At 39.4% G+C, this 22,927-nt stretch overlaps 2 protein-coding genes across 3 annotated transcripts; both read right to left on the reverse strand.

The window, feature by feature from the left end:
• Nucleotides 1-683: 683 nt before the first annotated feature.
• Nucleotides 684-15,505, reverse strand: samsn1a (SAM domain, SH3 domain and nuclear localisation signals 1a). 2 transcript variants are annotated; one of them, XM_044032433.1, is made up of 15 exons: nucleotides 15,375-15,505; nucleotides 12,886-13,053; nucleotides 12,565-12,611; nucleotides 11,757-11,797; nucleotides 11,243-11,326; nucleotides 10,827-10,921; nucleotides 10,009-10,132; nucleotides 8,999-9,420; nucleotides 5,243-5,323; nucleotides 4,979-5,107; nucleotides 4,310-4,427; nucleotides 4,063-4,214; nucleotides 3,361-3,582; nucleotides 2,919-3,066; nucleotides 684-1,423 (listed from the first exon to the last, which is right to left on the reverse strand). In XM_044032433.1, the coding sequence occupies exons 1-15, from the start codon at nucleotides 15,396-15,398 to the stop codon at nucleotides 1,266-1,268; spliced, it is 2,013 nt and encodes a 670-aa protein (XP_043888368.1). In that variant the 5' UTR covers nucleotides 15,399-15,505; the 3' UTR covers nucleotides 684-1,265. The 2 variants fall into 2 exon arrangements, with proteins under 2 accessions (XP_043888368.1, XP_043888369.1); XM_044032434.1 differs by lacking the exons at nucleotides 11,243-11,326; nucleotides 11,757-11,797; nucleotides 12,565-12,611; nucleotides 12,886-13,053; nucleotides 15,375-15,505 and adding an exon at nucleotides 11,047-11,229.
• A 1,070-nt stretch (nucleotides 15,506-16,575) lies between these two features.
• Nucleotides 16,576-17,566, reverse strand: LOC122773681 (lymphocyte antigen 6D-like). The gene is made up of 3 exons (XM_044032518.1): nucleotides 17,480-17,566; nucleotides 17,151-17,249; nucleotides 16,576-17,005 (listed from the first exon to the last, which is right to left on the reverse strand). The coding sequence occupies exons 1-3, from the start codon at nucleotides 17,529-17,531 to the stop codon at nucleotides 16,920-16,922; spliced, it is 237 nt and encodes a 78-aa protein (XP_043888453.1). The 5' UTR covers nucleotides 17,532-17,566; the 3' UTR covers nucleotides 16,576-16,919.
• Between the last annotated feature and the right edge of the window lie 5,361 nt (nucleotides 17,567-22,927).

Genomic DNA, 22,927 nt, shown 5'->3' on the forward strand with positions numbered 1-22,927 from the left:
TAGCTGTTGGGCTCCACAATGCCTTGACAGGAGAGCAGTTTATTAGATAATCAAATATCCCGAGGACAACAGAGGTGGATCACTGCTATAAAACACACTCAAAGCAGCTGGATGCTGCCTGAAGGATCAGGGTTATCAGCTGGATCACTTCCTGGTTGGCAGTTAGGTTAAACTTAAGGGAAATGTAACTTGTTATGTTCTTACACTTCTTAATAAAGTGTTTGTACTTGTGTGTGTGACACGTTATGACGTCAATAAAACCTTTATTAAACGGGTGATTGTCGTAGGTTTCCCTTGAGTTCCTCTTAACTACTGACCAGGAAGCTGTGAATCTGGATGCCAACTTCAGTGTCATTACAGACGCTACTACAAATAAAATAAAATGTCTTGTTTATTTTACATGCCAACATGTGTAAGTGTTCTCCAGAGTGGAATGACAAAAAGTTCATCAGAAAGTTGTAGATGTAATGCTGCAGGCCTCTTTCCATGTTTGTGAAAATATGGATATTGTAAGGATGAGATATATTCAGTCTGTCAGGTTCTATGACATATTATTACACTGCACTGTGAACCCTTACAGCTTGAGACCGCCACTGTTACCGTTCATTTTTCCGGGGATAAATGAGTCATGTGACAGCCGCAGCTCTGTAGTTATTGGTAGGATAATTCAAATACATCAAATGTATTATTACTTTAATTTTATTTACAAACATTTATGAAAACAGACGAAAGTTGACATTCACTCACAGGCTTATTCACTCTCTCTCTCTCACACACACGCACAATTCAGAAAATAATGTACATATTTTTCTGTACAGAATACATTACAGACACAATCTGAATATGCATTTTTCAAAACACACAAAAAAACCTTAACGTTCCAAATCACTTCACTCATGGGTGAAAAAAGAGTGATACTGGATGTGATGAAAGAAAGTGAAAATGACAGTAATGATAAATAAAGGCAGTGTATGAAACAACAATACATGATTTTATATGCAATAAATAAAAGTGACAATAAATCAATGAAGTGTCACTTCCTCAACAACAACATAGGTTAAAAGAAAAATGTATCATTATTATCTCAAGAAAATGACAGTGGATAGGATGATGGTAAGAGAGCTAGTTGTATGTTCCTCTTCTATGTTACAGGCGTGTTGAAACAAAGGGTGTTGACATGACATTTTTGAGAAAATGAAGAGATAATGTTAAAACCCTCAGTCATAAGAAAAAAAACAGCAACAAAGGTCTGATGGTGGAGCAGATTACAAATCCCCAGCATCTGCGAGATGCTCAGCGTCCTCTTTGCTGTCTGAACATTCAGATGGGATGAAACAGCCTGAGTCTCTGGGACAGTCGCTGTCTTCTTCCTGTTGACTGTGGGGTTTGTCCTCCTTCTCCTCCTCATCCCTGACATCATCACCTGTGGGCACACACCAACGGGACTCGCATCAAATGTCGTAGTATTACAGGTTTCCAGCCACATGACAGACGTTTAAAACTGTGCCAAGTGGTTGAGTCAGTGGAAAATAACCTGCACTCACACACGAAAGACTTTTTGACACTTTTAATTATCTTTATTCTTAGCAAAGAGAAACAACCTTTTGACCATTACTGGCAAAACTAATATGAAAAAGATTGTGTTGGTGACATAAATGTTGAAATAACCTCTGTAGGTATGACCTTGCAAAAAAAGCAACACAGAACACTTTACTTGGTGTTATCTTTTATTTCCTGCTCCCAGAAATTCAAACATAAGTTGACATGCACCATACTTTATTATTTCTACCTCACAGACAGACAGATGATCATTGTCCCACTGTTCGCGTTGCCAAATCACACACCTAATGGAATTCAGCTTGATTAAATTACTGGCAACACCTGTGAGACAACAAGCTGGACAGAGTCACGCCGCAGCCACTGCCATCTGGTTAGTCAAACTGTCGCCCAACATGAGAAAAACAACAACCTTTAATGTTGTGCTGCACGAATCGGCTCAAGTAACATTTGAAACCACACAAACAAGCCAAACAAAACCGACCAGAAAATGCCTCTTGCTTCCTCATGCCGCAAAGCAGCTCTGCTTTCATTTCACACAGCAATCGGCGATAATCAGCCTTCTGCTGCAAGACACCAGATTACTGGAACAGCGTCTGCTCTCTTAAGCACTTTCTATCTGAGTAACAGGAAATCACTGATAAGCCTCTCACAGTGCATTTTCTATTCTGTGTGGCACAAAGGTCCCAGCTTCCCTCTGCTAGTTTATGCTGTATTTAAGTCAGCGATCAATTTACATGTTATTTATTTTAACCACCAAGCTGGTGTCAATAGTGAGATTCAGAAATAGTATTGGTATTTCTGTGTTTTTACCTGTATGGGCAGTCATGAACTCATCAACAGAATTTAATGATTTAATGATGATCTGTTTTGAAAGTCAATAAAAAAACAAATTAGATGGATGACCATTTGTAATTGGCGGACAAATTGTCTTGACATTATTTATCATATAGCAGCCATTTTGGTGTTACGGATCACATTTATAATGGCTCTGTTGAGTTCATGTAAGTCAAGACAGTGTGACAGTGGCCACCTGTGATTTCCCTACTGTGACAAGCACAAATTGATGCACTCATCTGGTGAATTGGATAATTAAACAATAATTAAAAAAAAACAAAAGTGTGTATTTGTAATTCATATTGGAAAATAAGATGATTTCACTTGGAGCAGTTAAAGTGAACTGCTCAATGTATTCAGTATCAGACACCTTTCATGAGCATTTCAGTCTTTGTAGTCTTAGTAGTTTGATTCCTAACCCTCTCGTTTGTGGTGTGTCATTGAAAAACAAGCTCTTTATTGATGGGAGGAACCCTGTGTATACAAAAGCTAATTTTACACAAGCGTGTTGACGTGTTCCTCACCCTCTGTGTAGTGGTATTCAGCAGCAGCAAGCAGCTTCTGTCTGTGCTCAGGGTCTTTGACGTTCAACTCAATCAGGTGCTTCTCCTGCAGATGCATGAGGTCTTCTACTGTCTGGTAGCCATTTAGCAGCAGGGCAGAGGCGTACTCCTGCAAAGAAACACATCAGCTGTTAGAATATGTGTGGTACAAAGTATTTACCATTGTATTATGGACTGTAGGTCCCAAACACGTCACTCACAGAGGGTTGATAGCATCATGTGCTTCACCTGTTTATTTTTTGGAAAATGGAAGTGATGGAAAACAGTTGCACATCATGCTGGTTTTAATCTTACTATATTAGGCTCAAAAGCACCCTTGGATTTTCTTCTCATTACGAAAGGTGGAAAACAGAAGTGTTTACTTGTGACATGTGACCAGACAAAAAAAGGCCCTTATCCTCACCTCCAGGTTCAGTCGCTCCAATAACTCCAGCAGCGTTTTAGGTCGAGGTTTTTTACAGATCTTCTGTTGTCTGATCTTTGGAGCCTCTTCTTCCTTCTCCTCCTCTTCTTTCTCCACTAAAATGTCCACGTAGATGAACTTGAAGTTTCCCACTTTGTTGTTTAGCATGCCTGTCCAAATGCCCATCGGAGGCTTACTGATGATATTGATGATGTCACCGGCCTAGGAAAACAAAATGTGGGATGTGGTTAATTTGTATAGTGGCTTACGACTTAATTAATTACCAAAACACTTTCTTCATGACCTACTTTTCAGCTGCGCAAGACATTGTTTCTACAGTGCTTTGGTAAGTTACGTGTTGTATATCTGTCCTCTAATATAGCGTTAAATGTATAGACTGCATCCAGGAAACTTGGAGCTGCACAGTGCAGGAACAGCAGCAGCTGCTGGTGGAGCACACACTTCAAACATTTGATGATCAAAAGAAAAATCTTAATACAAATCATGATAAAATATGATACTGAATGTCCTTTTGTAGCCATAGAAAGACCAACATTTATATAATTATTTTTGCATTGATTATAAAGTTATATACTAATGTGTTAACTTGAGTCATTCAAATCACCATTGTTGTCTTTATCTTTATCTAAAAGAAACGACATCTATCCATGATGATTTCCCATCGTGATTCATCATTGGTACCTTGAGTTTGAGAGAATCCGTGTCATACGGGCTGGGAACAAAGTCTGTGTGGACGCGAGCTCGGCCACAGAACTGACCCTGGTAGGAACCGTCCTCCTCCAGCCTCACACTGTCTTTCTGACCGGAACCAATGGACTCACTGGTCACACCACCTAAACCCATACAACACAACACAACATGAGTGTGATCGAAAAACATAGTGTGGAATGACTGTTCTCAGGCCATAGAAGTGTGTGCAGACACTTACTAGAGCAGCTCTGGCCACTGTACAGACTTTCTAAAGAGTTGCTTGTCTTTGCAGAGTTTTTCCCTGCTGGAGCGTTGTTTTCTGTCTCTGCCTCTGGGTCTTTATCTGTGTCGTCACCCTGAACAGAAATAAAATCTAAAGTTTTACATGAGAGGTTCAGACAAACCACATGTACATGGAATGCAAATGTCTCTAAAAGTTCAGCGGAGGACAGAGGACAGTTTCTGGGGAAAAAACATTTCATTTCATTTGAATATTTCCAGCAACTGTGTCACACCCGAGGATGTGGTTTTGTAAGAGATTGAAGTGATAAGACTCTGAGGAGAAAAACAAGTGGAATAAGTCGGAACTTTTTTTTTACATTATTTGAACATTAATGTGTGATGGGTTTATTTGAAACAAGCTGGATTTGTCTGAGTGTGTGTGTGTGTGCGTACTAAAAAGAACTTACAAACATATCTTTGAGAGGATCATTTTTGTGACATTTAGTCTGGGCAACACAATTTTAAAGGGTTTTTCCAGGGTTAAGAGCAGGTTAGGGTTAGGCACTTAGTTGTGAGGGTTAAGGTAAGGTTAAGGGGCTTGGGAATTATTATGTCTATGATGTGTCCTCACTAAGATATAAAACATGTTGTGCAATATTCCCGTTAGTGTAAAATAGTGACTCACCATCTCCTCAGAGAAAGACTTGGCATGTTTTTTGCCCATTTTTCTGCGCATGGTCAGTGAAATTGCCTTCATCTTCTTCCCAAGTCCAGCTGATTTGTTTGGGTCTGAGATTTCACACTCCTCTGCAAGCTGTGTGTAGCAAAGACAGTGCATCATTTTTTATTCAAACATGATGTACTTCTGTGGCATACACACATTTTTGCCAAAAAAAATTTCTGTGTATAAATCCTTGCATATAAAATGCACAAAAACACATCTACAAACCGTGCTTGTGCCATTTTCCTCTGGTTTGGTGTGTGATGAGTGATGTCTGAGGCCTTCAAACTTGCCAAAGCTTGTGGAGCGCTAAAAAAAACAAAAAAACAAGGACAATGCATAATGTCAAACTAAGTGGCTGGGTTTGTGCTGCAAGTTTTAGTAGCATTACATAATATCAAGTACAACAAGGCCCGGAAATCTTTGAAAACCTTCAACAAAATAACACTTTTAAAGCTTCCCCGTGTGTTCCCGTGTGTTCATAAAGTCTTACTAAGAACAACAAAGAATTTCAAATATAGGTATAAAAAAATCCTCTGTATAAAGTACAGTATAAAACCTGTGGTACATTTGTGATCAGGTTAGGCAGCATAGCACAATATTTGGCTTTATACAAGTACACTGACAAACTTTAAGTGAAAACTGATATAAATCAATAAAACGATCGATTTTTGTGTCATTCTGGTTTTAATTGTTTCTTCTTCTTTTTTTCCCCTCTTTGTTCAAAACTAAATGTCATTATAATCTCTTCCCAAATCCTCATCATCTCTGCAGCAGAGCACCACAAATAATTATGTAAATGAATAATCCCTGGAAATCCTGGTTATATATGAATGTGGACTGATTTAATATGGCATCAACTTACATTTTACATTGCAGTGGCACCTTTGTTTCTTTTTTTTAATGCCAATTGTTTCCTTCCCTGTGATTTTTAATATGTCTGTCACTGAATAGTTTAACATGAATTGTTATTGTCTATTTTAAATGTAAATGAATGTGGCAAACTGAATTCATTTTTTATATTTTTGGTAAAAACATCAATATTTCAGTATCATTTAACCCTAAACAAATACCACTTCAGGTACAAACCTGCACACAATAGAATAAAACAGCTTTAATTGCCTTCCACATTCATTTTTTAGAAAGAAACTCAGTCTCAGTCTCAGAATATTCATATGATTTTCACCTACCTTTGGTTTGCTGCTCTTTACTTTGTCTGAGACATTTGATGCTGCTCTGTGTAACATTTTCTAATGTTTTGAATGTTTTATTTAAACTCAGTCCGGGCTGGTCTGTTTTCTTTACCCCTGTCCTCTGGTAGTGAAGTGTTAACTAACACACAGGTTTGCTCACAGACTGGCCCACTTCCTTACCAAACACAGGATGTGAGGCAATTGCCACTTATTGCAGTGTCGCTTTGAAAGGGGAAAACACAAATGCTTAAGTGTGCATTTTGCCTGTTGAAGGAAGACGTCAAGATTCACTTCCAGGAACGGCTCTATTTAGATTTCTGTAAATGTGTGTTGTTGTTTTGTTTCTCCTTTAATTGCGTATGAGATAATCTGTGAGGATTTGATACTGTGTCATTCATAAGTATAACTCAGCTAAATGACCACTTGAGTAGTTCAACATGTGTCACAGTTAAATATGAACACACTGATGATACAACCTTCAAGGGAAACCTGTTTTCGGACTAAAACCAGAAGTCAACACGCAACAATTATATATAAATATTTGAAATAAATGAGTAAAACAGGCAGAAGTATAAAGAAATAATGACTACCCCCCCATGATTTCCCTTTATTTGCAATGTGGAACTTGGTTTTGTAAATGATGCTGGAGAAATGATTCCTTTGCTAGTATTTCTTCATGTGGGGTGAGTTTATTTGAGGAAGTGCGGATGTGGCAGCTGAAAATGGCAACTTTGTTGTGTTGCAACCTTTGCCTCTCTGGATATGGAAACAAATACTGTATATTTCATTTGAACTCTTAAAACAGTCACATAAATAAAGTTTGTTCTTTATGATAAAGATTTAAAAGAAAAATCTACTTCTAACCTTTTACAAAACAACCAAACCAAGTTTGACAGCCACACTGTTGCTGTCATGGTTCCCATTGTGCCATGTATGGATTTGCCGTTGTGTTAACATTGCAGAGAGATTGAATTAGTCAGATTGAGAAAATGGAATTCACATTCTACAGACAAAACATTTGCCTAATCCCACTGCTTGCAATAAAATGTACATTCCCGTCAATCCAGATTAAAGGTCCAGATCTATTACTCCCTAGGCTTCTTGCTACCTGTCGAGGACTTTGTCCACCTGAAGAGTTTGAATTAGAATATACATTATTTCTCAGCATCACATGATCTTTGTTGTTGTTGTCCGTATGAAATTTACAGAACAAAACAATCTGAATTTGACCATGTGGTAACAAAAGGCTAAATATTGACAGTGACAGGAATACAGGGCTGAACCTGCTTTTCATTTCCTTTAATGCTGTGGATAAATGTATATGAAGAAAGTCTTAACCAATAACCTATTCACGTCATGTTCACTGAAATGACATTTTATCTCCAAGAACCAATGACACTACAGATCCATAGGGATCTTGTAATCTCTACTCCGGATCATCCGTTTCATCTGAGACAATTATCTTCCAAGTTCATGTTGAGCTTAAACAATGGCTTTGGGTCACACTACATGGGATTAGATGGCAAGTGCATGGGAAGGAACTGACCTTTAAGGTCAAACTACACAGTTGTGTGGTTGAAAATAGAAATCCAGTGTCTCACACAGAAATTAATTTGAATTTGTGTTGACCCACGTTCATCAGTTCAATAGACCCGTCACAGGATCAGTGTGGTTTATGATGTTAATGTGATAACATAACCATTCAAAGACAAGGCTTAAAACTCTGCCAAAATACACAATTAAACACTCTGTAGTTACTGTTCCTCTTATCCATAATGACCATTAGTATTCCCAGCATAAACCCAATGTAAAGAAATCTGCATTTCAAACCTATAGAAGGTAGCAACATCAGCAGACTGAGTTAAAGCTGTAGTGCATAACTTTTATATACAAACCAGTGTTGTCAAATCATTGTCAAATCTGATTAATTGTATCAGCTTCACACAACTCCCTCTCTGTATGAGTGAGTCACTGTAGCTGTGTTTGATCTCATGTGATCTAATCTCGGCTGACATTTTTGCACTGCACACAGGAAGTGATTCATTTTATGTCAGGACTCATGAAGGCAATAACAACACTTTGATAAGTGAAACAGCTACAAATAGGTAGAAAACACAAGGAAGCTCACAAGAAGTGAAAACTGACTGCTCAACAACCCCAGTGTTTCACCTCTGTGCACACCACACACTCACCTCTGTCAGGTCTGATAGTATTGCTTGACAGAGCCCGATTTCAGACCAGCATACAAATAGTTTTTACATGTTTTTGTTCACAGAATACCACCACATCAACAACAACAAACACCAACATTTACACACTGCAGCTTCAAGATAGTCAAGTTAATCTCTCGTTAACATTTTTCCCAAATTAAGTTAAAGCAAGGGTAGGCAGCATATTTTTGTGTCACTGATTCATAATTACATATTATAAATATTCGGCATAAGGGAGATAAAGTATTTTGTAAACCTGGGAGAGTTTGACCAGTGGCAGGTCTGTTCAAAGACGAGATGATCTGTTTGGCTGTGAAGCTGCGTGTACATGTTTCGTGCAAAGTATTCCAAAAAAGGGGAAGAGTGTCGATAAACGCAATCAACGGCATTTCAAAATCAGCAAAGCATTAACCTCAGGTTTATTTGTTGCATATGAAGTGTGTGCATCTGCCCTTTGAGCTCAGGAGAGAGAGACACAATCCCAAAATGTCTAAAATGAACCCACTCCTCTAGTGATCGTGCCTACTGCTGCTTTAATGGTCAAAACAAACAAGCAACAACCTAAAGCAAGGGGAACTTACATTTGGTTCTGATAGGTCCACATCGGTGACAGACCGCGGCACTGTTGAGGGTATCTGGGCCTTGCAGTCATGTTTCACGCCGTGATCCTGGATCTGCTCCTGTTCTCCGTCCCAGTCCGTCCCATTAGATGTGGTAAAGTCATGGGAGTACTCACAGTAGTCTGTAAGCGGCCTGCGGCAAGTGTGCTGGATGGTGCCCCAGGATGGACTCCCCTCTCCTGGGTTGCTCCAGCGCTGGTGGTACGTGTGGGTGGGTGTGGCTCCGCCAGGTAGGCTGACCATGTCTGTGCGGCCCGGGGTTGTTTTCTCCTGAGTGGGCAGGGTGGATGACTTGCCATTGCAAGGCCTCCTGTCTGATCTGTATGGCACATCCAGATAGTGGGGTCCCGTGTGTGGGGTCACAGGGTTGAGGGGGGCGTGGACTGAGAAGATTCAGAGAAAAGACACCGTCAACTTCCTGAGGAGACAGAGTCAGACATTTTTCATCACTCTTAACTGAATATTATTACAAGACAACCTAAGTGAAATAGTTTGTTACCTTGAATAGAAAGATGAACTGCTGTTGATTTAAACTGAGGGTTTAAATCAACAGGGTTTTTATTTGCATGAGACAGACCTCATCTGTTTGTCCAGTAAACAACCATCAACAGAAATAGAGCAGCAGGAAATATGAAGTTGGCCACGCAGACCAGTAAGAGTCATGTGACGTCTCCTCTACGTTTGAACAGATGCTCTCAGTGCACCTTTGCCACACGGACACCCACACTGAAGGCGTTGCCACACTAAAAAGCAGAAGTTTAAATTGAAAATGTACCAAGGCCACAGACGTTTTGACCCCTTATTTTTTAGTTTCCGCATTTTGACAAAATGCTTCGTTGGCCTGATCTGTTAGCAGTGACTAAGCTACACTTAGTCACTGCTTACAGAAGTCATGGAGTCATACAGCTGATGGAAAGGTCAAAGAGGACAGGTTGTTTCATTTTGAGTTTTATCTATCTTAGCTATCTTACCTGTGGACTTGTGGTTTTTCTTTGACCCCTCTCTCCCACTCTTTCCAGCTGCCTTTTTTGCAGTCTTTTGGCTTCTTTTGACACTAGGCTTGGAGTCTGCCGTCACCGGGTTTACATGAGCAATCTAGTGAAGTAAAAAAAAAGCAAGAAAACTGAGCATGAGTGTCACTTTTCTTAAATGGCTAAAAGACGAAGAGTCTTACATCTGCATGATCACATAATATAGTCAGTCTAACTAACATAACACAGCTGCTATTGGAGTGACCTCTACCAAAATCTACCACCATCATCAGGTCAAAACTTTTTATCCAGTATTTTGATTTAATTTGAGCAGTTATGTATTAAATGTTGGGTTGAGGCAGCAGCTCCCACTTGGGTCACTTGGGTCCTTTTAGTTTCAGCAACATTGCGAGGTGCTGAAAAGTGCTGCTGACCCAGTTCTGGCAGACCCTTCTTTGTTTGTCTCTCACTGTGATGGTCATTAGTCTGAATGGGCACTGTGCCCTGGCATGACGCCTTTAAACCCGCCCCCCAGCTATTGTGCAGCTATTCTTCTTAGGATACTGCATCGTCTTCCATTCTAGTGCTGTAATATGTATAATAACAGTGGTGCAGGCTGTTCTGACGCAAAGAGAGAGAAAAACAGCTCCATGCTCTAATCTCTTCCTTTGACCTTTGCTCAGTCTAGATTTAGCCTCCATCATTCAAACTACCTCATGAACTATGTTTTTGACTGTTTATGTGTTTATGTGTATTTAGCTCACGTTTTGCATGAAGACTTTTTGTTGTGTTGATTCAGGGAAAAGACAAACTCTAACCTGGCTCGGTGGTGGTTTATGTTTTTTCTTGGTGCTCGAATGATGGGCTCCTTTCCCTCCTCTGGTTTCTGTTCTCTGCTTAGCCTTCCTCATCTCTAGAGGGAAACAAGACATTGAAATGCCCAGTGGACTGTCAAGGTATTGAAACCACATGCACAATGTTATCGACATCAGATGGTTTATTTATATGCTTCTGTGTGTGTGATATGTCCTGCCTTACTTTCATTCAACACTTGGAACAAATATCCGTGCAAATCACAGTAGAATCTTGTAAATCTAAATTCATTCGTAACACTGCTGGCCTGTTTTCATTGTAGTGGTGAACTGGCTGGAAACCTCGGGTCCATCTGTTCAGACGTCATGCTGAGAATACAAATGATCGCAGATGAGATTAATCCATCTTTTTACCTATTTACCTTCATTGTGATTGTTGCTGATGTGGACTAAATCTTCCTGGCTCTTGGCAGCCTGCCAGCTTGCAGTATTACAGCCGCGGTTATCTGCAGTGATAAGAGACGTTAGAGTGAAACCTCGGGGTGAATAGAGGATGCACAAACACATTAGGCTGAAATAAATCATTTTCCAGACAGGCAGCCTGGCAGGCTATCTGAGGTTTTCATATTTATAATAGACACCAATATTGTCCTAGCGGCTCTGAAGGTTAGTTATTTCTCTGTCGTCCTGAGAGTATGGGGATTCAAAGGGATGTGCTTGAGGTACGGAAGGCATCATAGCAAATCATCGTGAAAGTGATGAAAGGCATGGAGTTAAGGAGTTAAGGAGAAAAAAAGTAAATTAGTACACTATTTAGGTTTATGATTGAAGAACATATTGTGTATGACAGCGGTTTTCTTTTCCCCATCACATTTCATTGAGTTTAAGAAAATCTTTCAAATAATCACATTCTTATTGGTCATCGCTCGTACTTACCTAGGGTTTCGTTATCTGATGCAGATTTCGATATGTGAGTTCTGAAATGAAGAAGAGATTTGATTGATTGGTTTGATGGCCTATGATTGGAGCTCCTCACCCTGCAAACTACAAACCACAAACTTTTGTCACACATTGATGATTTGTTTGCGTAGAATAACCACAGAACAATGAGGATGAAGATGAGTGTGAAAGTACACTCATATTGCATAGATGAGATCAAGGCCATGCTGTGAGTGACTGCAAGGAAAGCGAGAGGAGTAAAGGTGTTGAAGCAAAGGATTCTAAGTAGATGGGCCTCAAATCCTCTTAGTCCAATAAGCCCAAACTCATAATCTGCCTTCTGCCCTCAACAGTCCACTTAGCCTTGCTTCTCAAAATCATTTACAACCAGTCAAATTGAATAAATACAACATATATAGCTCTTGACTTTTGATTGAACTGTTGAAACTCTGTCTCACACGTACCACATGGACTTAAGATGAGGTTGAGGGGAGAAGCTGACACGGCATTCTCTTTTGCTGCAGGAAGGATTTACAGAGTTAAAACCCAGAGACAATAAAGAGGGAGCCTTTAAAGCCATATTATTACTCTGTGGGAAAAGCCCTTTCACTTGCATGGCAGCTTTTTTGCTCTGCTTTGCATGCACATCCTACAAAACAAAGAGAATGAAGCACACACACACACACGCACAATTACAGGTCTTGTGCATAAAGCAGAAGGATTTTCCCAAAGCTTAAAAATAATGTATTACTCTCCCACTATTACAGTGTTAGTATAATTGTGTGTAACTGCCAGTTGAACTCACCTTCTTGTGTTTTTATTAGAGTTGTTCCCTTGAGTTTGAGGCATTTCCTGAAGAGAAACCAAAGCGTTGTCTGTCAGACACCACAGAACAAAGTTTCACTGACATGGCTTCAGGGACATTTCATTTCAAATGAAACATGCTGGTGGCCACAGCAGCTGTCTAATGTCTCCGTTCATCATTTCATAATCAGCTTTATGTTGCAGGTACAATCGGGACCATGGTCGCTCTTCCTCTGAGAGGTACACTCTGGTCTTTTTCAACATGCATTTGTGTTTATATGCTGGAGTCTGAGCCTCCATGCTGCTTTTGTAACCCTCTCACCATGGATATAGATCTTCCAGAACCTCGCCACTTAGTGTTGTTGTCCAGGAGGACAGCTGGACTGCAGGAGCGACTGCAGGAGCGGCTACAGGAGCGACTGGGGACGGGTCGTGGGGGAGCGTCGCTGGAGCACTGCACCGCCTCATATAGGCTGTCCATAGACCCCTCCTGATGCCAGACAGACAGACAGGCAGACAGACAGCTTTTTTTTTATCAGTGGTTCTCTGATGTTTGAATTAAAGCTGAAGAGTTCTTGTGATGTCACAGTGTGCACAAAGCAAGCATATGTCATTCATTACTGTACACACTTTCATCAATGACAGGGGAATTGAATGCTGTGGAGTAACTGTTTCGTCAAAGCTCACTCCATTACTGAAAACACACACACATCACTTTGTAGTTTAACCCTTAGAACACACAGCGTTTCGGCAGCTTTTTTCCACTTCCTAAGAATGTGCAGTATAGAGTGTCTTATATGCCCTTTTCAGCACAACCTAGACCATCTGATAAAAATGTTTTTATTTATTTTCGCCAACTATACAAACACACCTGTGCAAAAAGTACTCAACATTTTTAAAATCAGATTGAATTTGTGAAATCTGACAATTGTTGCTACTTTAAATCACTACCAAAATAAAAATAATCATAACTTTGACTCAACGACACATAAGAAGACAAAAAATAAAATGTAGAGTCTGAATATGTGACCTATAAACACACACACCCAGGATGTCCATATAAGGAGATGCAAAGTTCATGAAAAGCATGACACATCCCAATAAATTCAGTACATTTTCAGTAACATAAACACGTTCTTGCAGTGAGGAATTGATAAGACATCAGGGATAAGCTGCTCGGAAAATTTACTTGACAACCTTGGATGCTATAGTATGGTTTAGGATGAAGTATGGTTTAGAAATTCCTTTGAGGAACTCATATCTGTTACCTCTCATCATCCATCTCATCTTGTCTGCGAGCGGATGTTTTATCAGTGTGCTGAACAAATGGACATTTTCAGAATTATGAATCTATTCAATCAGACTTTTTGGGTTTGAACTCTCATCATTGTTCATTTATTGTTGCTAAAGCAGAAGAAATGTACACCTAGAAACTACACAATGGAATTCCCTTTGTTGAGCTTTTATTTGCATGTATATACCACACGCATTCAAAATGATTCTTCAAATACTTTAAATATGCCTCAGTGCACTAAATCACTGTACACATGTGATGTGGGATAATGACAGTATCGAAGATGATCAGTGCAACCGGAGTTCAAGCCTCTGTTTACTGCAGCAAGGCATAGGTTAATCGTCCTGATGACGAGTCAACATCCACGACATCTGAACCATGTGTGAGGGTGGATTCGACCTAAATCATTACACTTTTTTTTCCTGCAGCATTATTAAGCATGGTAGAGATGTTGAAAATAATCTTTTATTGCATCGATGCAGTGACCGCATATAATCGCTGTCTACTCCCGCTGCGTTGCAAACAGCCTCCAGCTGTGTCTCGATTCAGGGTCGGCTGCATTTGGAGGACAGAATGTGACAAAATGTGTCACACTGCAGCAGAAGCACCCGTCCCAGTTTCTGGCGGCTGACAAATGAAGCTTATTTGTCCTGCCTGGAGAAGATTGAAGACCAAAAGTGTATCTGCCTCCTTATAGTTATTCACTTATTCAAATGGTTAATGTTAATAAAGCAAGCAAAATGTTTTGTTACTAATGGTGATGTTGTGACTTCCAAACCCTGGTTTGAGACCCAGCGTCTCGCTCTTCATCACTCAGCTACAAATACATCGTTCCTGCCTCAACATTCTACCAAATTGTACACCATGCTTTTATGAAGCCACATTTCTGGACTTGGATTTTGCCTCATATTAACACCTTTTTCCATTTGCCTCGACTTTTTCCACGCAACTCCTGACACCAGTGCTTTGAATCCCAGCTTTCTGGATTGGCCTCTTCCCCTCTCACCCTTCACTGAACCCTGAGTTTCCATGATCAGGCTGCAGCATCTGTCCTAACGTCCCCACACAACGCTGGTTCCTTGTAAATGGTTAATTGTTGTAAAAACTATTTCATCCCTCCAGCATGTGTTCTGCTGAACACATATGAGCAGCACGACTGTGGTACTTTCTGCTCCCGGAGTACACAGACTTTGACAGCAGTGGATTATGCAAAAGAGTGTAAAATCAATATCAGGAGGATATTCATCATAATAAAAAGTGGCTGAATGATTTGCCACCTGATTTTTGTGATAATAAAGTTTATTTAGAGCTACACAGTGATAAGTATAAAACTCAGTACTTTTCCTGAGCGTTATGACTTACACTGTCATGATTACAGATACTGTATAAAAAATATTTGTACCACAAGAGTAAATTTTCTCTTCTTTAGCTTCTCTCTCTCTCTCTCACACACACACACACACACACACACACACACACGCACACAAAAGTAGAAAGCAAAAAGTCTGGTCTCCTACCAGTGAAAAGCAGAACAGGTTCATGTTCGCTGACAGGGTCTCGTTCTGTTCATCTGATGGAGGTGAGATGGTGAGGGGCAGCCAGAGAGACAGAGAGAGAGACAGAGAGAGAGAGAGAGAACAGCTCAGCCTGGGTCGCCTGCTGTCTTCTCAGATTAATACCACAGTGAAATCCCTCCTCTAATCCAATAGATGGACCACCATTTCTCCACAGCTAAAGCACAACTCACTCTTGATAACAACCTCACCATTGGTCATCACAGGAACAACAGGTTGAGCCTTTGTTTGTTTGTTTGTGGGTTGTTTTTTCCAGCAGTATAGTTTTGTCTAGCACTGCATGTTCTTTTTGACTTAAGAGGGACAGAGAGTATTGAATCTTGCATCAAAAATAAAGGTACTCATACTGCGATAATTGTGGTGCATAGGAGTAAGGAATATTACACACTGATGCTTTTGGCTCACACCTTTGTCTTGGTGTGGGTCTAGTTTGGACTTTAAAACCACCTGTGAGTGCCTTGAATATAATTATTCAATGCAAAATCAAACTTGTGTCGAAAATCCAAGCACCCAGGGTTCAAGGTGTTAAACAAGGGACAAAGGCAGACTCAGTGTACAATATCTTACCTTAGTTAGTCCCTTGTTTCTATAGCCACTCTTCATTTTTAAGTCCTTGTAAACTTTTCTGGTTAAACAGCTGTGACTGGACAAGTGTGTGATCATCCAACATTTAACCCTTAGAACACAGAGCATCATTGGCTGCTTTTTTCCATTACTATTTTAAAATGTATACACAACCTAGGCAATCTGATGAAAAAAACACCAACTATATAAACTCACTTGAACAAAAAGTGAATTTGTGAAATTTGGAAATATATCACAGTTGAAAGTTCCCTTGGCTCGTTTTTATGAACAAAAAGAAAAGAAAACTTATGCACAATTATTGCTACTTTATATCACTACAAAAAATACGACATAAAATGAATCATAACTTTGATTCAACAACTGAAAAAGATCTTTTTTAAAGCCTGAATATGTGACCTATAAACACACACACCCAGGATGTCCATATAGGGAGTTGTGTATTATTCCCACGGCAATTTGTCATGGGTGCACTAGCGGCACAGATCCGTGCCACGTGAGGGCCAAAGGTTTGCTTTTTTTCCTCCCTGCCTTATCTTAACAAATCACAAGTGACACAAGATGAGTTCATATACTATTTTAATTAGATTGAAAGAGATCAGCTTTAAACTTCAGCAGTGACATATAATGACCCATATACAGTGACAGTTGGATGGTAGAGTGACCCACTAAGTGACATCAGCAGTTGATCCACTCGATGACTATGAGTTGATCAGTGCGGCTAAATGACAGAATCCTTTTTTTTCGCGGTCTTTGAACATAAACAGGACAAATCAAAGACAGGAAAGTCCCATTAAAGTTGGAAGAGGTTACAAATTAGTTGAATCATACTGAGATTTAGGAAGTTTATTCGTCCATACAGCTTTGATTTATCAGAGCTCAAAGATGAAATGCTGCTGTGACACCTCACGACTCGCACAGGTTTTCTTGGCAGCAGTAAGTTACGTCGTTGGGGACACACCTCGCCGCACAACCGCGACGCATGGTGTTACCTGTGAAAAAACAAATACAGTTGGAAAAACACAAGCACTTAAAATACTTTTTTTGGGGAGAGAAAGAAAATGTAGCCAAAATGAATGTGACAATAAAAAGACGAGTACAAACGAGTTGAATGCAACAAACAAACACTTTACTTACCGCCTACTACGGTTTTGCAGTAATCTGTTGGCAAGCATTCTGTCTCTGCCTTGCAGTTCTCACTGTCACCCTCACAGGTGTAACACCTAAGTGTGAGCACTGAAGAGAACACAGGATTCATCAAGTTATTTTATATCTCACATCCAGTATAATGTAGTGTTAAGTTATCACCAATATGAAGAAACACCGTGTGTCCACACGTGTAAAACAGAGATGACAAGATTTAATTCCCCTACAGTTAACCCTTCTAAATAGAGTATTTTTAAACAGATTTTGAATTTTACTTGGGTAAAATCATGCTGATGTTGCATAAGCCAAAGTTCCCTCACCTTGAGTGCTGCACAGCAACACGACCAGCAGTGTAAGGAGCAGGATTTTCATGATGGCGTGTGGTATGTGGACAAACCGCTCACTCCCGGGCACTTTTATACTCACATATACACATACCAGCCTTAAACACACCTCCTTAGATCTGATGTTCTGGTAAATGTTATTTCCTTTAGGCGGAACACCTGCGAAACCAGATTTAATCATGTGAGAGGTGTCCTGTTACAGTTTACAGAGAGGTGTGTAGGAAATACAAATAATTTGTTCCTGCCTCAACATTCTGCCAGTCTGTACACTCTGTTTGACAATCAGTCTTTCATCAAGCCTTTAATTAACACCTGTTTCACTCTGCATCCACTTTTTCAATGAGACTCCCTTTTGCATGATCTGCTCTGAATCCCAACTCTCTGGATTGGACTATTCCTCTCTCACTCTTCACTGGATCACTTTCCCTGATCAGGCTGCAGCCTCTGTCCTAACTTCCCTTCTCATCTGCCAACTCCCCTCTTTTACACTGGTTAATTGTAATAAAGACAGCCTGAACACATGTATATGAAGGATGAAGGATATGTATCATATGAGAAATAACAGCCACCTGATTTTGTGATCATGGTAAGTTTATTTACAGCTACACAATAGTAGTAGTAGTGGTTTATTTCAACCATGCAAACAATGTATAAAAGAAATAAGCCAAAAATAATTGTAATGCTCTTTAGTTACACACACTATGACAGAGTATTAGGGCCACATTGAGAAAAAAAAATCACAGACTTCGAGAATAAAGTTAATTTATGAGATTAAAGTCGCAAATTTATGAGGTTTCAATAATCCGACTGATAATTAAGATTTTGGATCCAGAAGGAACTATAGAAACCACAAAACCCCTCTGAATGGCCCGCTGATGCATCCAGCGATAACAGTTCCTAGTTCCAGCTATTTTCCCCTCCACAAAAGCAGCATTTTCCTCCAAGTCTGCCTGGTTCTTTCTGTAAAGATGCATTTTCTTGCATATTCTTTTTAAAGTCCTGATACTTATGACAATGTGATGCTGATGTGCCAAAGATTATCTCCTTGTTTGTGAAACCTATTCTAAAGTACATTTCCACGAAATGCTCCATGGCCCTCATTTTAACAACCCTCCTCTTCTTGAAAAACAAACAGGTAAAAATATTACTGCTTTATTCTCGTAAATGTACGACTTCAATCTTGTATATAACAACTTTATTCTCGAATAAAAACAATTTTTTTGGGAGTTTTAAAATGTTGAGCTATACAGTCTGAATGAGTTTGTATTTTGTTGGAGTTCCTAATTTTCACCAGCAGGGTGCGCATTAGTCACACACAAGCGTTGTTCATGGTCATAGTTTCTTTGTTTTTTTCCCGGCTCATCGAGAGAGAGCAAGTTAATGTTAATAATTAGATGAAGAGTGAATAAAAATGTATTTTGTTTTGAGTTATTGATTCTGAAATGTATCCGCACCAGTGAGAAGGTTTTTGGGTTGCTGGACATCACCGTCTTATCCTGTTTTTGTCGAGAGAAAATTCCGGTGAGTAGTAACCATTATCGCTTAGCATAGCGTGCTAGCGGCTGCCGACCACGGCTAATTACTCACTCATTTCATGTTTATATCATTATTATGTGCCGTTGTGCTTCTGAGAAGAGTGTGTTTAATTGGAGAATGTGGTTATTTTTGTATTTGTGTGGACAATTGTCTGCTAATTGAACTAGTGCTATGTGTTAGCAATTGGGCTTTTGCTATACAATGTGTTACTGATAGATGACCTGTGCTATGGCTATATGCTAGCTAATGCTACAAACGTAAACAGGTTGGTTTTGTGAGCTAAAACACATACAGTTGTGTGCATTTGAGTTATTGAGAGAGTAATTCAATGAATCATTCCCAAACATGATTGATATGAGATTTAGTTCTTAATTTGTGTGGTAAAAGTTAAGAACATTTATTTCATAACATTTCCTATACAGATCATTTTTTGCGTGTGGGCTGTTTATAAAATTGATTGTATAGCTGTATACAGGTTGGTTTTTTTTGTGTGTATGAATCAATTCTGATGGCGAGCCAGATCCTGAGAAACATGGAGCAGAACACTGGCTTACATGCGTGGAGGGTGTGACTTCATAAGCAGCTTCATCAAGCATCTGGAGAAAGCACATCATACAGATAAGAACCCAAACCACACTACCCGGATAGATGAACAATTACACAACCATACATTGAAGGACTAATACATAAACACACTGATTTCAGAAGAACCGTGGACACTGACTCATCTGGACAGTTTAATTATTTATTGAACTTTTCTTTGTTTATTATTTTGGGCCAGTTTTTTCTATTTTATTTGCAATTTGAACAGCATTACTTCTTGTTCATATTGTAAATATGTTTCTGTGTGGACAGAGGGTACAGTAAAATTGATGAAGTCCTTTGAATGTAAGTTATTGATCTATACTGTTCTCCAATGTCGTCATCATATTTGCATTTCAAATAGTTACCTCGCCTCTCAGTTTAATTAAGAGAAAATAAATAAAGTTTACTCTGCAGTGTAAAATGTCCTTCATGTTTGTCCTAGAGGACGTTTGATGTGGATCTGTGTTCAGTCATGTGACCAATCACATGACAAAACTGTAACACAACATGAGTTTCCATAATGTGACTGTAAGAGAACTTGATTTGTGATATATTCTTAAAGTGATATTTGTGTTGTATACAGTTACAGTTAGAGACATTACCTGCATTAAAACCAGCTGAATGAAAGATAAAGTTTCATGTATTGATATGCTGTAAAATCATAAATACATGATCACTGATTTTATCACATACAGTTCTGATAGTAAATTAAGATCATCTGTGGTGATTTCACTGAGCTGTGTGATGATTAATTTTTGATACGATAATCTTATGCAGGTACTTGTCCTGAAGCACTGTGTCCTGTCAGAAAGTCTGTCTACGTATCAGAGCTTCATCATCTAAAACATTGTAACACAAACACAGATGAATGAATGAGTATTTTATATCATAGCTGACGTCACTGAAACCACCTTTACAACCTCAGCTGTTTCTAATCATCTCAACAACTGCACAAATATATCACGATAAAGTTTGAATCAAATACGAACATCAGTCTTCATGAAACCCCATGTAGTCACTAATATTTTAATGCAGGTTAATAAAACTCCAAAAAAGATTATGAATACTGTGTGAAACATGTTTATTTCTGATCAGATTAACAGCTTACTGGACGGATTAACATATATTGTTGTTTACAGCAAAGAATAAATTGCCATGGTAATTTATGTGCCATTGCTTTTGTGCAAACAACTTGATTTATTATCTTATCTTAGTTTCGCCCTGGTGTTTTCATTTGTGGTTTGGGATTTGTGTGTTTTTGAATCTGCAGCATTTGTCAATATGCAGCTTGTTTCTCCTCCTGCATGAGTTTTGTGTCGTTGCAGTTGCGTTTGCCCCTTGACGGCCACCGTAGAGAGGGGCCTACAATGAATCTTAGCACCCCATGATACAGTAGATGTCATCCAGCAAGAGAAGGGACTGAGCAGAGGCCTTAAAATGCATGTAAATGATATCTCCATAAGAAGCAAGATGGTGGGAGCAACAAGTGAAATCCTTTCATTAACCCTTAGAACACAGAGCATTTCAGCTGCTTTTTTAAAGCTTACATGCTGTACTGTAGCAACATGAGTACACTGTGTGTGTCACAAGACTGCATTCTCTGTCCCTCAGCTACACACACACCTACCAGTGAAAAGCAAAACGGGTTAATTCTGTTCATCTGATAGAGGTGAGATGGTAAGAGGCAGCCAGAGAGAGAGAGAAAAAACAGCTCAGTGTGAGTCCAGCTTGGGTCGCCTGCTGTCTTCTCAGATTAATTCCATAGTGAAATCCCTCCTCTAATCCAATAGATGGACCACCATTTCTCAATAGCTAAAGCACAACTCATTGTTGACAACAATCCCACCATTGGTCATCACAGGAACAACAGGTTGAGCCTTTGTTAGTTTGTTAATTTCTTGCAGAATAGTTTTGTCCAGCACCCATGTTCTTTTTGACTTAGAGTAAGAGTGACAGACAGTGTTGAACACACAAACTCCATGCAGAAAGTCCCTTGTTCTGACCGGGTCAGAACCTGGTACCCACTGCAATTTACCAAGGGTGCACCTGCGGCACATATCTGTGCCATGTGAGCACTAAGGGTTAATTGCATAATTATTTTATTCTGGCTTTGGTCAACGCACTATTCAAGGTTTGAGAGCATTTCAACTCAAAATATTTCACCATTGGTGGACAGGCTCTGTTATACAACGAGCTAGAATAATTACCTCTCTGATATTTGATGTTAACCTGAATTAATGTAGTATAAGTCACTTTGATAGTAAAATTTTACTATCACTCTTAACTGAGGATTGTTCAGATTGTACATCTGTAATGTTTTGTCAACTGTGACCTTTTTAAATTTTTATTTGGCGCTCTACCAACACCCATATGTGAAAAAGTTATTACAATGTAGCATACGTTTTCTTCTTAAGCCTCTTCAGTCTGAAGTAATTGTGTAGTCATTTAAATGAATTTAATTATAATGGAAATGAATGAACTTGAGATTTAAATCCTGCATTGTTTTCTGTCTAAGTTGACATTGTTCTCTCTTTTGTTGTGTAGCCTGTGGAACATTCTGTGTGTTACCAGGTACAGCTGTCAATCAGTGGAATGGCAGGACACCGCCCATGAATTTCCCACAATCGCATGCATTCATATCCGCTTAGGTGCCAGTAAAGCGCCAGACTAAAAAAACAGGACTCACTTGTCGAAGAATTACAGTTGTCTAACTTGAAATATCTTCAAATAAGAGTCTGTCAGGCTTTTTCTTATCATGGTAACAGCACAAGCATTGTGGTCATAAAACCATACCAAAATATTTTTGTATGTTTTGAAGGTAAAAAAAGTCCTTGATTTTATTTTCTTGGTCTTAAAGGAGCAATTTGTAAGAAATATCTTACATAATAGCCCTCTCTGAGGCATTCAAAAACGCACACCAATGCTTTTGGCTCATGCCTTTTTGGCATAATGGCGGCCCATGGCCAAGAGGAAAGGAATTGGACTTGTAACTGCAAGGTCAAAAAGCAAGGTAGTCAATCCCCCATGTCTCCCCGTGTGCTGCCCACTGCTCCACTGCCAGCTTGTGCTTGTCAAATTCACTATCACTAGTGATTGTTGCGCACACACAATTAGTGGGTGTGGAAGAATTACTTGTAATTCTAATATGTCAAAAATCCATGCAGCCATATGAAAGTCACATGTTTTGTCAAATTGCCATGATCACCCCCAAATGCAGCCTCGTACAATATCTTACTGTACTTCGTACCACGTTCCTGTGGCTACACCCCTGCCTTATCTTAACAAAACACAAGTGACACAAGA

Source organism: Solea senegalensis, linkage group LG8 (assembly GCF_019176455.1).
Source record: "Solea senegalensis isolate Sse05_10M linkage group LG8, IFAPA_SoseM_1, whole genome shotgun sequence".
Lineage (NCBI taxonomy): Eukaryota > Metazoa > Chordata > Actinopteri > Pleuronectiformes > Soleidae > Solea > Solea senegalensis.

What these genes read in the sequence shown, in the direction of transcription:
- samsn1a (XM_044032433.1), bottom strand. Translation starts at nt 15,398, where the DNA reads ATGAACCTGTTCTGCTTTTCACTG. An exon ending in ACCTGTTCTGCTTTTCACTG is followed by an intron (nt 13,054 to 15,374) that starts GTAGGAGACCAG and finishes GTCTGGCATCAG; the next exon opens with GAGGGGTCTATGGACAGCCT. An exon ending in GAAAAACCACAAGTCCACAG is followed by an intron (nt 9,421 to 10,008) that starts GTAAGATAGCTA and finishes GAATCTTCTCAG; the next exon opens with TCCACGCCCCCCTCAACCCT.
- LOC122773681 (XM_044032518.1), bottom strand. Translation starts at nt 17,531, where the DNA reads ATGAAAATCCTGCTCCTTACACTGCTGGTCGTGTTGCTGTGCAGCACT. An exon ending in GTTGCTGTGCAGCACTCAAG is followed by an intron (nt 17,250 to 17,479) that starts GTGAGGGAACTT and finishes TGTTCTCTTCAG; the next exon opens with TGCTCACACTTAGGTGTTAC. An exon ending in CTGCAAAACCGTAGTAGGCG is followed by an intron (nt 17,006 to 17,150) that starts GTAAGTAAAGTG and finishes GTTTTTTCACAG; the next exon opens with GTAACACCATGCGTCGCGGT.